The 13,079-nt window shown below is 37.3% G+C and overlaps 2 protein-coding genes and 1 pseudogene across 3 annotated transcripts; 1 reads left to right on the forward strand and 2 right to left on the reverse strand.

Annotated features, from left to right (window-relative positions):
* The window catches only part of LOC106303009, a 5,147-nt pseudogene extending 4,542 nt beyond the window's left edge, over window positions 1-605 (reverse strand).
* Window positions 606-3,817: 3,212 nt separating this feature from the next.
* Window positions 3,818-5,045, forward strand: LOC106305055 (protein TORNADO 2-like). 2 transcript variants are annotated; one of them, XM_013741435.1, is made up of 3 exons: window positions 3,818-4,410; window positions 4,626-4,929; window positions 4,965-5,045. In XM_013741435.1, the coding sequence occupies exons 1-3, from the start codon at window positions 3,913-3,915 to the stop codon at window positions 4,976-4,978; spliced, it is 816 nt and encodes a 271-aa protein (XP_013596889.1). In that variant the 5' UTR covers window positions 3,818-3,912; the 3' UTR covers window positions 4,979-5,045. The 2 variants fall into 2 exon arrangements, with proteins under 2 accessions (XP_013596889.1, XP_013596890.1); XM_013741436.1 differs by lacking the exon at window positions 4,965-5,045 and having other exon boundaries at window positions 4,626-4,937.
* A 939-nt stretch (window positions 5,046-5,984) lies between these two features.
* On the reverse strand, window positions 5,985-7,579 carry LOC106303658. The gene is made up of 4 exons (XM_013739955.1): window positions 7,376-7,579; window positions 6,879-7,073; window positions 6,571-6,789; window positions 5,985-6,463 (listed from the first exon to the last, which is right to left on the reverse strand). The coding sequence occupies exons 1-4, from the start codon at window positions 7,436-7,438 to the stop codon at window positions 6,260-6,262; spliced, it is 681 nt and encodes a 226-aa protein (XP_013595409.1). The 5' UTR covers window positions 7,439-7,579; the 3' UTR covers window positions 5,985-6,259.
* Window positions 7,580-13,079: the final 5,500 nt, after the last annotated feature.

The raw sequence follows: 13,079 nt of genomic DNA on the forward strand, positions 1-13,079 counted from the left end.
GGACAATTGATTGTCTGCAGACACGAAGCCAGCCTATGCTTCCACTTATAGGCCGCTCCAGGGTCTACTGTTCCCTCAAAAGTCTCCAAACCCACAGTTTTCATCTGTCTCATTACCCGCATAAGCGTCTCATCAGCCTCAGGAACCTGCCCTGGAAGAACGGGTGGCACAACCTCAGGAACTTGCCCTGGAAGAACGCGTGGCGCTGGTGGTGGAACCTGGAAAATTCCTGGAACATGCTGGATAGGGGGTTGCTGCTGTCCCTGAACCTGAACTGGTGGAACCGGCTGAATAACCCGCGCACCAAATGGCCTACTCCGACAATCCCTACCTTTATGTCCCACCTTCCCACAGTTGAAGCACGTGATGCACTCTCAAAAATGATGGCGACGACACTTGTCGCAACTAGACTGTGCAGCTACTCTAGCAGCCTCCTGGACAGCTTCCTGGACTGCCTCTTGTGCGGCCTGTCTAGCAGCATCCTTTACCATCTGCCTAAGGGAATCCTGATCAATCGGTAGAACTGGTGGTGGTACATGCTCATCTCCACCCTCTCGAGGAGCACTAGCGGCCTGAGCACGAACAACTCTCTTACGCGGCGGCATCTGAAAGAAATAACAATTCAATTAACTTCTGCCGAAACCAAACACTAACGATTCAATACATAATGCCAAGCAAAAAGGTGCTATTTACTTTTATTTTTAAAATCCCCATATTTCCATAAATATTTTAAAAATCGTCTAAAATCGATTAAAAATCGATTTTATCGATATTTTCCCGAAATATCGATAAAATCATAAAATCGAAAGTCTGAAAATAAAAGAAATAGAACTCCCAAAGCACCAATCCGATAGCAATCACTCATGCTCGTCAGTCTCACCTGAAAGGGGAAAGGAATAGGAGGGGTGAGTAACAGGGGAGTTACTCCGTGAGGTATGGGGATGCTAAACACGCAAACCACTGACTTGAGTAAATAGAACTCCCACTATGGAAGTTTGGCTCTAACATGAACACACACGACGCCTAGCGCATCACACAAACCAAACAATGCGATGATAGCATATAGTTAGTCCATACACCCCGCATCTCCTCATATGGATATATAATACGTAGCGTCGTTAGTACAGTATGTCTCTGTACCCCCGCCCTCTCAAGTAGCGTCCATCGTACAAACGTCTCTGCACCACACGCCCGCACAAGTAGCATCGCAAGTCCAGACGTCTCTGAACCCCTGCCCGCACAACCAAAGTAGCGTCGCTAGCCCAGACATCTCTGAGCCCCAGCCCGCGCACATAGTCCCTACTAATATCTATGTATACATACATATATATATATCACATCTCTTAACATCACACAATCCAATCAAAGGTTGAATCCTCTAGACCCCTAGTTCCAGTTTACAATGAATGAATTAACTAACAATCAAGATTCAAACAGACGGATCATGATTCAAAATCTAAACTACGATAGAGAGAATTCTACACTGGTACGGGATTTACGGAATAGACCCTCACCTTAGAAATGTGGAAAAGTGATAGCTATGAACTCCAGCTGCTCAAACAAACTCCAAATCTAAAATCAGGGCGAAAAATCGAGTCAGAACGCCCTTCGAACGGTCCAAAACGGATAACCGGCGATCTGGTCAAAAAGTCAACCCGCTGGTCAAAGGTCAACCCGGTCTACTCTGACTCAAGCCGGTCAACCTTTGACTAAATCGAAATCGAATTGAACCATCGGTTTTTCCTTAACCGGATTCGATTTCAATTGGACTAGATTAAAATTGATTTCAATTCGGTATAATCCAAACCAAACCAGTTCTCAATAACCTATCGGTTTAATCAATAATAAAATCAATTGATTAACCGAACCGGCTTGACTCGCTGAGTCAACTCGGCCGAGTCCCCGAGTTACCGGCGAGTCGCCGTAGACCGGTCGCCGGCGGCGGCCAACGACGGTGGTGGCTTACCGGAAAATCACCGGCGGCGGCGGAGACGTGGCGGCGATGCGGTGGCGGCTTCCCGGCGGCGAACGGACGGTGGCCGGCTGCGGTGGCTCCGGCGAACGTCCGGCGGAGATGGCGGCTCGTGCGATTCACACGCGAAACTTCCTCCTGCGCGTGTGGGCGCGTCGAGGCGGTTCTCGGGCTGAAACTCCTGCTCCGGACTCGTCTCAACGTCACGAACACGCTGGTGGCCTTAAAATCGCGAGAAACCCAATGGTTAGAGAGATATCGACGATTTACTAAACGGCCAACACTTTACTAATCGGAAAAGGTGGTTTGCGGATTACCTAGGGGGTGAGATGGCGGCGGCGTGACAGATCTGATCTCAGTCGACGGTGGCTAAGACAGTTCACCAATATCTCTCTCTGACGGTTCTAAATTTGCAGGGGTTCGACGCTTTAGACTTTTTCTGAATAAAATAATAGGCTGGCTCTGTTTAAATATGAACTCACCTAGGGTTTCCTCTAAACTGATTGGACCTTGCTGGGCCTGCGGAATTGGGTCGTTATAGATTATTTGATATTCTTTTCTCACGAAAGCTTTTAAAATCGTTCTCCGTGTAGGAGGTCGCACCTTGTCCCCCTGAGAGAATGAGCACCTACTCTACAATCCACCTGTTCTTTTGTTAATTTTTGATAATTTCATCTTACGAAAAAACCGTTTGAAACACATCATATATTAAATGCTTAAATGATGTGTAGACACATTAGTCAATAAAAATGTAATACATTTTAGCAAATGTGGAAAGATAGAATTTTTTAGTATTTTGATACATATTTAGAAAATATATTAAACTACCGTAATAAATTTATTATTTTCTGTAATTTTCAATACCTTTTAACCAATAGTAATTAAATAAAATCAATTAACTTTTTTGAAATTTACAATTTTTAATAGAAAACACAAAAAAATACATCTTTTTAAAACGATTTTTTTTCTAAAAATATATCATTAAGAAACGGAGGAAAGTATCATTTACAAATTGTTCTTAAAATCAGGTTTTTGGTGCACCAATAGTAAAGATCTAATCTCGACGATTCAAGATCCAGGAGCATGGCTTAACTTTTATCACGGAGTTAAATGAGTTTTCGAAGCTGAAGAGAGTAGATTCTCAGAGTTCTTAATTTTTTTATCCCTCGTTTTGAAAATGTATCGTCTTATTCATTAGCTAAAATAGCGCGATCTTTTCATAGGGATCTGTATTACATTGATTGTTTTGTTTCTGTCTGGTTTCTCAGACCACCTTAAACTTAAGTAATAAAATAGTCATTTGGCAGAAAAAAACTATTCTTAAAAAAAAAGCTTATTTACTGTTATTATACGCAAAATTTATTATTATTTTTTAACGCACAGATGTAATCAAAACCCTGAACCAGATATATGATGTTGTTTCTAAAGAAATTTCTTAAGTATTTACACTAATTTCTCTGATAATTTTGTTTGGCTATCACATTAAAGATAAGTAGGATAAGAGTAGTACATATCTTCTTGAGTTTTATACTGTTATCTACTATTTTTAATAAATTATATATACTAGTTTTGTAACAAATAGTAACAAAAAGATATATTCAAATATTTAACAAATAGTTTTGATTTATTTCTCTAAGAAGAAAGATAAAGTCAAAAATACCTAATCTAAGAAATTATTACACCTTTATCATATTTTCAAATATTTACTTACCTCTTTTATATATACAAATACAATTCATTTTCAAATATATAGTCCTATTTATATAACACTATTCACTTTGAATCTTCTCTCTTGCTATTGCGTAGATTTGTTGTTAATTAAGTCTCTCTCTCTCTCTCTCTCTCTCTCTCTCTCTCTCTCTCTCTCTCTCAAAGTTATTACCATTACCCTAAATTCCTTTCAAACCAAACATATTTCAAGAAACACAAAAAGAGAAAAGATGCCTCTAAGAAACAATGTAATAGGTTGCATAAATTTCATCGCCGTCCTCCTCTCAATTCCGGTCATCAGCGCCGGAATCTGGCTCGCTATGGGAACAGTGAAGTCATGTGTCACGCTCCTTCAATGGCCAATAATAGTCCTCGGAATCTTGATCCTCCTAGTGGGTCTTGCTGGTCTCATTGGAGGGTTCTGGAGAATCACTTGGCTTCTCGTTGTTTACTTAATTGCAATGCTTGTTCTCATTGTACTTTTAAGTGTTCTTATCGGATTTATTTACATGGTTACCATGAAAGGATCTGGTCATCCAGAACCAAGTAGAGCTTATCTTGAGTATAGTCTTCAAGACTTCTCTGGTTACTTACGTCAAAAAGTTCAGAAATCTTACAAATGGGATAGGATTAGTACTTGTTTGAGTGCTACTAACATTTGTCCTGAACTAAACCAGACATTCACTATCGCTCATGATTTCTTCAATGCTCCTCTTAGTCCCATTCAAGTAAGTATCTTTTCCCCCCTTTTTATTTAAATTTTCTTCTTTATTTGCTATGAAAATCACAAGAAAAACTGAAAAAGTTTGACTTTTGACTGATATACCCCCAACGTTTCTAGATTTTTCCACTATGTGCACTTAATCAATCACACGGAACAATTTCCCACCACTCCATATTTTAATTTTTAATTAAATTAAACCATGTTTCTTTATTTTTACAGTCTGGTTGCTGCAAGCCCCCAACAAAATGTGGTTTCCAGTTCATGAGCCCTACTAACTGGATAGCTGCAATAAATATGTCCGCAGACATGGATTGTCTACAATGGAGCAATGTAGAAAACACTTTGTGCTATGGGTGTGACTCTTGCAAAGCCGGTTTGCTCGCAAACCTCAAGGTAGATTGGTTAAAAGCGGATATCGTTCTTCTTTCAGCGCTGATCGGTTTAATAATCGTTTATATAATCGGCTGCTGCGCTTTCCGAAATGCTAAAACTGAGGATATTTTCAGAAAGTATAAGCAGGGGTATACTTGATACATGATATTTCTTTTCTTTGGACAAATACTTATACATGATCGAGATGAGAAGTTTAGTGGCAAAACTGTGGTGAAGTTTCTTAAATTATTGGATTTCTTGTAATTTAGTTTCTTTTACATTTTGGCCATTGGTCTTCTTTATATATATGCACTACTAGAACATTTGCTTGTAACTGGATAATGTTTTGTATCTTTCTTTGGTTTTTTTTACTCAATTATCCAAATTGTGAACACAGAATTACAACCACACGAGTTTTCATTATCTAATTTTCATTAGTGATTCTAGGTGTTACTAGATCACGTCGATTATACTTCGTATCTCTCTTTGGTTTGAATTTACAAAACTTTACATTTGTTAAAAGTTTATTATATATAATATTATAAAATGGGAATGTGAGTGGCACTTTGGTCATATCGTCAAAAATGTTGACAAAAGTTATGGTCAGTATTCTTGCAACCATTAAGGTTGTTCTTTTGTAGTCCACTTGAAATGTGCGACTCATAAGGAACTGTTATGGACGGAAAAAGAACTTGAATGGGAGCTTAAAGAACCAGATGTGATTTTGCTTCCTCGAAAAATAGGATCATGCTTTGCAAAAATCACTCACTTATCTAGAGATCCCTCTCTGCCAAACAACTTTGATGACATAAGTTGTTCAGTGGTTTCAGGTACAAGTGCACAGACAAGAGTTACTGATTAGTAGTTGTAAAAGTTTAATGCACGTCATTACGTGATTTGATTCATTTCTTATGTTACCCTACGCTTCAAAGAGAATATCATAATGGAAGGGTTGCACGAAACGTTGTTGGCTCTGCTAAATTTCCTAATGAAATACCTTACAAACACGATGAGCATCCTGTCTCCCTCTGTTACAGAGAAACCGCCCTCGGAAAGTACTGGCGTGACATGTGAGAAATAAACAAAAGCCATAGTAGCACTTGGCCTATTTGGCCAATGTTGCCATGGTTATGTATAGTACAGTCTACAACAAGTGGCAAGTTGTTCGTGATATATTTGTATCTCTTCGTATTTGTCTAATAAACATTTCTAAAAGATAATATAAATTATATGTTATTGTTATAAAATCCATCAAAACCAAATATACACACAAGGACTTTGTCAAAAACCAACTACTTAAAAAGCCCTCAGTATTGTTATATCATATATGTACACTTACTAGTTGTTTGACTACTTTATAGCATATACGCAAGGCCCTTGACCCTTCTCTTTGGTGTAAGAGAAAGTTAAAACCTTTTTTTTTTATTTTGTGTCTTTTGATCCCTTCTTTTGAAGATGTCTGTATACTTTGCGATCTGATCTCATTGTAGTGGAGATTGGAAAGGGATTCCCTTTCTTTTTCTTTTCCGCAAAGAAGTGGAAGTAGGAAGGTGAGGTGTTGAAGGGGCTAAGCTCTGTGGATCTGGAATGTTATCCTCTACTCCTGAACTGCTGCTGCTTGAATTCTCTGGTTCCGTTGGTGTATACTTCACTCTCTTCTCAAAGCTCCTAGTAGTTCCTGCTACCTTTTCATTTCAATTGCCAAAGACAGAAAATTTATAAACTAGTTAATACCAAAGCTTCACCCTTTTGATCTCAGAAACAGAACAAGAATGATTGGTAATGAATGTACCTTGCAGCCAAGAGAGCAGAAGCTGAAGCAATCATCGACAAGGCCACGATAACAGACCTTGCAGGTATTAGTAACTCCTTTACCGGGTCTAGGCTGAGGCCTTTCATTCAAAAACACAACCTTTGCGCTGTTGATCACATACGTCTGAATGCCAAAGATATCCAAATACTTCTGAATCTCATTCACCCTTATCACATCATGATAAGATGATCTCCTTATCTGCAATTCAACATTCTTAAATCAAATTTCTCCAAAGCCAGTCTAAACTATGAGATAGTTTTAGGATCTTTGAAATGCAAAACACACACCTGAATGGTACGATGATTGTTGTGATGCGCAAGACAGAGGGAGCAAAGCGAGCCGTTTGTGCAGTCCAAACAGTACATCTTGCATTCGCTTTTAGGTGAGTGAACGTCGCATTGAACAAAGAAGTGTTCTTTGAGTAGAGGCTTTAGCCACGCAGGCCATCGATGATTCTCTTCTTCCTCCAGTCCATCACCTCCCTGCAAAAACCATTACCAACAACATCACTCGTTAACCCATTGACTTCTCAATACAAAAGTCTTCACCTTTATAGAAAGACTATTGACTTGGTTTCTCAAGTTTTGAACTTTCTCTACCGTTAATGATTTCATATAAACCGTATCAATATACCCAGAATATATTGAATCTCAGAATCGATAATGAGTTAGTACAACTCATAAGAACATTGCGAGGAGACATTGTATTACAGTGAGTTAACAATGTGCAACAGAACAAAAAAAATGTAATAATCTAGAGAAAGAGAGGGTTTTGTTAGAAGTACCATGATTCTTCTGTTCTTAGGTTTGATTACTCGATGTGGGTTCTCGTGGTCTTCAATCGCCATTGTTCAAATGCAGTAAAAGACCGGACTTTTCTAAGTCAGCTTCGAAACGTTTTTGAGAGAAAGAGATAAAAGCGAAATAGAGAGAGAGAGAGAGAGAGTAGAGAGAGATGGGTTCCTTGCAGAGTGGGTTTAGAGAGAAGAAGAAGCGAATGCGAAGAGAAAGCGTCGTTCTTATCCTCCCAATGTCGACTAACCGAACCTAATATCCGAGCCTAAAATTTGGTTCGGTTTATACATACCGACCCTAGAGTCCGAGCCTAAGAAGCGTTGGGTTCAAGGAACCATCCTTCCTTGGAATTTTCTATTTTGATTCTTCCTTTTTGTATTTTTAAAATATGATTTCTGTCCTTCTTTGGTCTTATCTTTCATAATTATATACTGTTTTTCTCCAAATATATTATCTCGTCAAATTTTATTCCTGTTTTTGTTTTTTTTTTTCATAAAGTCATCAAATTTATTGGTTGTTAGAAATATATAACTATTTCAAAGTTTTTTTAAAAAAAGTTGATAAAGATATTGCTCTATTATTGCAATTTGACATTTCATATCTTATCCTTAATTCCATTAGATGCTGCTTATTTGCGTTTTTCATCGTGTGCTTTTCTAATTTCTAAAACATTTTCTAAATCATAACATATTTATCACAAATATACTTAATGATCTATCTGTCGTACACACTTTTACGGTTTTTTTTTTTCAACAACAAAACAACAGATTCATATAGACTCTGTAAACCAAAATGGTAGCTTCGCATCCATATGGATTACGAACGAGGGTTGCTTTCTTGCACTGCGTGCTAGACTATCCGTCCTTAAATTTAAAGTCCTTGGTATATGGATGAGCTGTGAACTGTGAGATGTGAGCTGTGGAAACTTCTATGTAGGATCTTGATATCTTCCAGATAACTTGCAAATGCGGGTCATTCGTCCGGTTCAGAAACCATCTTCACCAACTGAGAACAATCTGTCGCAAAAGTAACAGTATACTGTCTTAAATTCCTCATACATTTCATTGCCCAAATGAACGCCTCTATCTCCGAGTGAAGGGGTGATTGACACGCTCTAGTATTCCTTGCTCCCATCAAACTATTAAAACCTTCCAAAGTACTACATCATCATTGTCCCGAATATCTATCATGTGCTTTCCATGATCCATCCGTAAAAAAACCATCTGCCAGGGATAGTGGGGACCGACGCGTTAACTACCGATTGGGCCTGATCAGGTCCCTGTGCCTGATTAATTTGCGCCTCAGCCCAGAGGGCCGATTCTGTTTCCGCCAATTTAAGAGTATCGCGGGGATCAATATCTAAATTGCTAAAAACTTTGTTGTTTCTTCCTTTCCATATATACCATAAAATCCATGCAAATTGGTGATCTTCCATTGCCGGAGACTCTCTCCAAAATAAATGATCCATATTTGCAAAAAGTGATTGAAAGGGAAAAAATATCTGGGTTAGACGGAATCCGTGATAGTGCCCAGACCTGAATCGCCGGAGGACATTAAAAAAAAAACATGATTTATGGACTCCTCAGGTGCTCCACAACGTGTACATATCGTATCGCCTTGGATTCCTCGTGATCTCAGATTCTTCTTTACCACTATACAACCTGTGACCAGTTGCCAAAGAAAATGTTTTAACTTAGGTGGACATCGCACTTTCCAGCAGTGTGCTTTCAGTACTGAAACTGATGGACCATACTCTGGTAGTGTCCTATCTTTATCTGGATACACTCGCTCCACCTCATAGCCTGATTTAACCGTGTATCTCCCATTCTTTGTAAAATGCCATCCATCCCGATCCGCTGTCCGAAACTGGCTTAAAGGTATACTCTCAATTATCTGCACATCATTCGGGTCCACCAAATTCCTGATAACCTGTGAATTCCATGTTCTTGATGTTTCATCAATAAGAGAATCCACCGTAAGATCCGGGTAAAGGTTGTTATGATTTTTGTTTGCTGGTCTCGGGCGGGTGAGTGGGAGCCAAGGATCATTCCATACGGATATAGTTGATCCTGATCCCACCCTTTGGATTAGTCCTTTGCTAACCAGAGATCTAGCTGAGACAATACTACGCCAGCCATAAGATGACGAGTAAGATCTAATCGGTTCCAGGGGTGAAGCATTCCTGAAGTACCGTCCTTTGAACACTCGTGAAAATAAAGTGTTCGGTTTCTCAATTAATCTCCAGAATTGTTTTCCAAGCATAGCCGTATTAAAATCTGTAAGGTTTTTAAAACCCAAACCTCCTTCAGCCTTAGGCACACATATTTTATCCCATGATTTCCAATGCATCCCTCTATTATTACCTCCTAGACTCCACCAAAACAGTGCCACTGCACTTGTCAGTTTTTTCATCACCATTTTCGGAATACGATAACATCCCATTACATGGTTTGGCAGGGCTGTTACCACTGACTTTATAATCACCTCTTTCCCCCCTTTAGTGAAAAACTTGAAAGTCCATATGTTGACCCTGTTATTTAGTCTCTCTTGAACAAAACCAAAGACTTGTATCTTTGAACCTTCCAAACTCTCGGGTATTCCCAGGTATGATCCCATGCCGCCTAGATTCTGTATTCCCAACACATCCCGTAGTTCCTGCCTTAAATCTTCCTCGACCTTATGCCCAAACTGAATCGAAGATTTTTCAAAGTTTATCTGCTGACTTGATACCACTTCATATTCCTTAAGAATCCGAAGAATAGTCTGACTTTCTTCCCTGTTTGCTTTACAGAAGAAAAGGCTATCATCTGCAAAAAAGTAAATGGGATATCGAAGGGCAAGCCCTAGCGACTTTTATACCCGTCAGATGTTTCTCCCTCTCCGCCTTTTTAATATTCACTACCAGCACTTCCGTGCACATAATAAATAGATAAGGAGAAAGAGGGTCCTCCTGACGAATCCCCCGCTGTGGTATTATGTTTCCTTTCGGTTGCCCATTTAATAACACTCTATACTGTACTGAGGAAATGCATTCCATCATCAGTTGTATCCAATGGTGATGAAAACCCATTTTAGATAGAAGTTGTTGGATGAAAATCCATTCAACTCGATCATAAGCTTTACTCATATCCGTTTTTATGGCCATAAATTTGTCCTTACATCTGTTAGTCCTCAATCCATAAAACATCTCCTGAGCTATAAGAATGTTATCCGAGATCAGCCTTCCCAGCACAAAAGTCGATTGTGTTTCCGAGATAAGAGAAGGAAGACACACCTTCAACCTTTGACACAATACCTTTGATATAATTTTATATCCTACGTTACATAAACTGATAGGTCTGAGTTCAGTCATTCGCGTAGGTCTCTCCGTTTTAGGGATTAAACAAATATTCGTCATATTTAACCTTGTGTCTAGTGTCCCTGATGTCAAGAAATCATTAACCATTTCCGGTAAATCCGTTTTTATTATATGCCAACAATGCTGAAACACACTTTTACTGTTTGAAAGCATAATTTTCTAATTTTTATCATTTAAAACATTTTCATCAAGTTTTTATATTTTTTAACCAAAGTATGTTAAACTTAAATGAATTTGTTAGGAAAATACAGAAAATAAAACGAAAAACTTATTACTACAAAAGGTAAATTTTAGTTCCTTGTGATTCAGCAAAATTATGTTCGTCTAAAGTATTTTCAGTATTAATTCTCTTATAACTCGTCTAACTTCTATTTGTTAATATTCGTTAATTATCACCAAACTTTATTTTTTCTATTGATTTAACAGTGGAATAATTTACGAAATTCAAAATTTTATTATTTTAATTATCACAACTTACTAGAACGAAAAACATAACATTTTTTTTGGTTTAGAAACTTTCATAAACATTGTCCAAAAAATATCACAAACACATATTATTTTATATTTCAAAATTTAAAGAATCTTATGGTAGTTAACTACTTTTTATCAAAATTGGTAGTGTACAGAATGTATCTTAATTTTTTTAGTGGAAGATACAAATTGCATGTAGATGAATTAGATTCTACCAGCTAAGTTAACGTCTAGTCTCAAATGATATTGACTATTACAGCATTGTAAATTCACATTTTGATTTGATCGTCTTTTTCGTTTGTATTTTAACTATTTTCTCATGAAAATCACTATATAATCATTTATAAGAAAATATTGCTATCTATTAATAGTTTATATATATATATATATATATATATATATATATATGTATATATATATATTAATAAATTTAAATGCACTATAAATTCAATATATATAAACTTATATATATATATATATTATTTTTAGTTAATTATATACATCTTTACCTTATATATTCTTTTTTTTATCAAAGCCTTATATATTCTTTAATACAATCATGTTATATAAAAATCAATTAACCAGTAACCTACCCGCTCGCACAATGTGACAGTGATGCAAATCTATCTTCTTAAAGAATTGATATTATTACATCATGAACCATTTTGTTTTTTTTTGTAACACATGTACCATTTTTTTATATGCTCTATCAGCTGATCCGGTTGGCTTTGAAAAAAACGCACTTAGTGATACGTACAGAGTGGATTAACCCGAAAACGTATCACACTGTCTGATCCGAGTTTGAAATACCTTCCGACTAATGCTAGGGAATGGACCGATCATACGTTACAGTCAACCGTATAAATCACTTGCAACTAATTTATAATGGTTGTCTTCAGTTTTTATCAAATGCGTACTCATAAGTATGAGTTGGAAAGAGAGTGAACTGCATTATAACTAATTATCATTAATATATACACAACAAAAACGGTAGTAATAATTAAGTACAAAGATGGTGATGTAAATAATGTACCAATGTTGTATGCATAGTAGAGATACAGAGAGAGATAAGGTTCTTAATTTGGAGAATTAACCTAACCATGTATTCTTTTGATGAAATTAGGAGGAGATTAATGCACAAATTCAGGTTTAAAGATGAGTGATTACACAATGTCCTTTTGTATTTTAGTGTTTGAGTTTGGTTTGATGTCTCAATTTGATTTAATAATGAGGAAGATTAAATTGTAAAGTCAATACTAACTATCCAACATGCATCACCTGAAAGACAAGTTCGATTTAAACAAATACCGCCCTTGATGGAATATTTTTGTTTTTATAGGTGGACATTAATCGAGACGAATCAACCTAGATTGAAGACATTAATTTAAGAAAAATCAAATTATACTGTCCAGTTTATTTGTTATTTGGTTTATCCTCAGAAAAACAAAAACTATTGGAGCTTTCAAAAACAAGAAAACAAAACAAAAACAATAGGAAACTGAAACCACGTCTCAGCCAAAGGACTTCTAGAAGCTTTTTAATCAGTGATGAGCATCGGAAACTAAAAAGGAACTAAAACATATTAAACCGAACTACAAAAATTTTAGTTTTTAAACGGAAACAAACAATTTGAATTATATTCCACCAAAATCCAAAGTGATTAATAAGTATATCTGGCTCAGTAGATAACTAGATATACAAGTGTTGTTCGTTTGGTTGCCGCAGGTTCCTGCGTCTGCGGCTACAGCAATGTTTTTCAAAATTCTTGTTCGTTTGATTGCCGCAGGTACTTTCGTCTAACCGCCGCGTCTGACGCCACTTTCTGCGATCGACGCCGTGAAATCCCGCGGTCGCGACGTAAATGA

This window comes from Brassica oleracea, chromosome C7 (genome assembly GCF_000695525.1).
Source record: "Brassica oleracea var. oleracea cultivar TO1000 chromosome C7, BOL, whole genome shotgun sequence".
Classification (NCBI taxonomy): Eukaryota; Viridiplantae; Streptophyta; class Magnoliopsida; order Brassicales; family Brassicaceae; genus Brassica; species Brassica oleracea.

Excerpts from the sequence above, each read along its gene's own strand:
- LOC106305055 (XM_013741435.1), top strand. The coding sequence starts at position 3,913 with ATGCCTCTAAGAAACAATGTAATAGGTTGCATAAATTTCATCGCCGTC. Across the intron at positions 4,411-4,625 it reads CTCCTCTTAGTCCCATTCAA|TCTGGTTGCTGCAAGCCCCC; the intron begins GTAAGTATCTTT and ends TTATTTTTACAG.
- LOC106303658 (XM_013739955.1), bottom strand. The coding sequence starts at position 7,438 with ATGGCGATTGAAGACCACGAGAACCCACATCGAGTAATCAAACCTAAG. Across the intron at positions 7,074-7,375 it reads CTAAGAACAGAAGAATCATG|GGAGGTGATGGACTGGAGGA; the intron begins GTACTTCTAACA and ends TGGTTTTTGCAG. Across the intron at positions 6,464-6,570 it reads TCTGCTCTCTTGGCTGCAAG|GTAGCAGGAACTACTAGGAG; the intron begins GTACATTCATTA and ends TGAAATGAAAAG.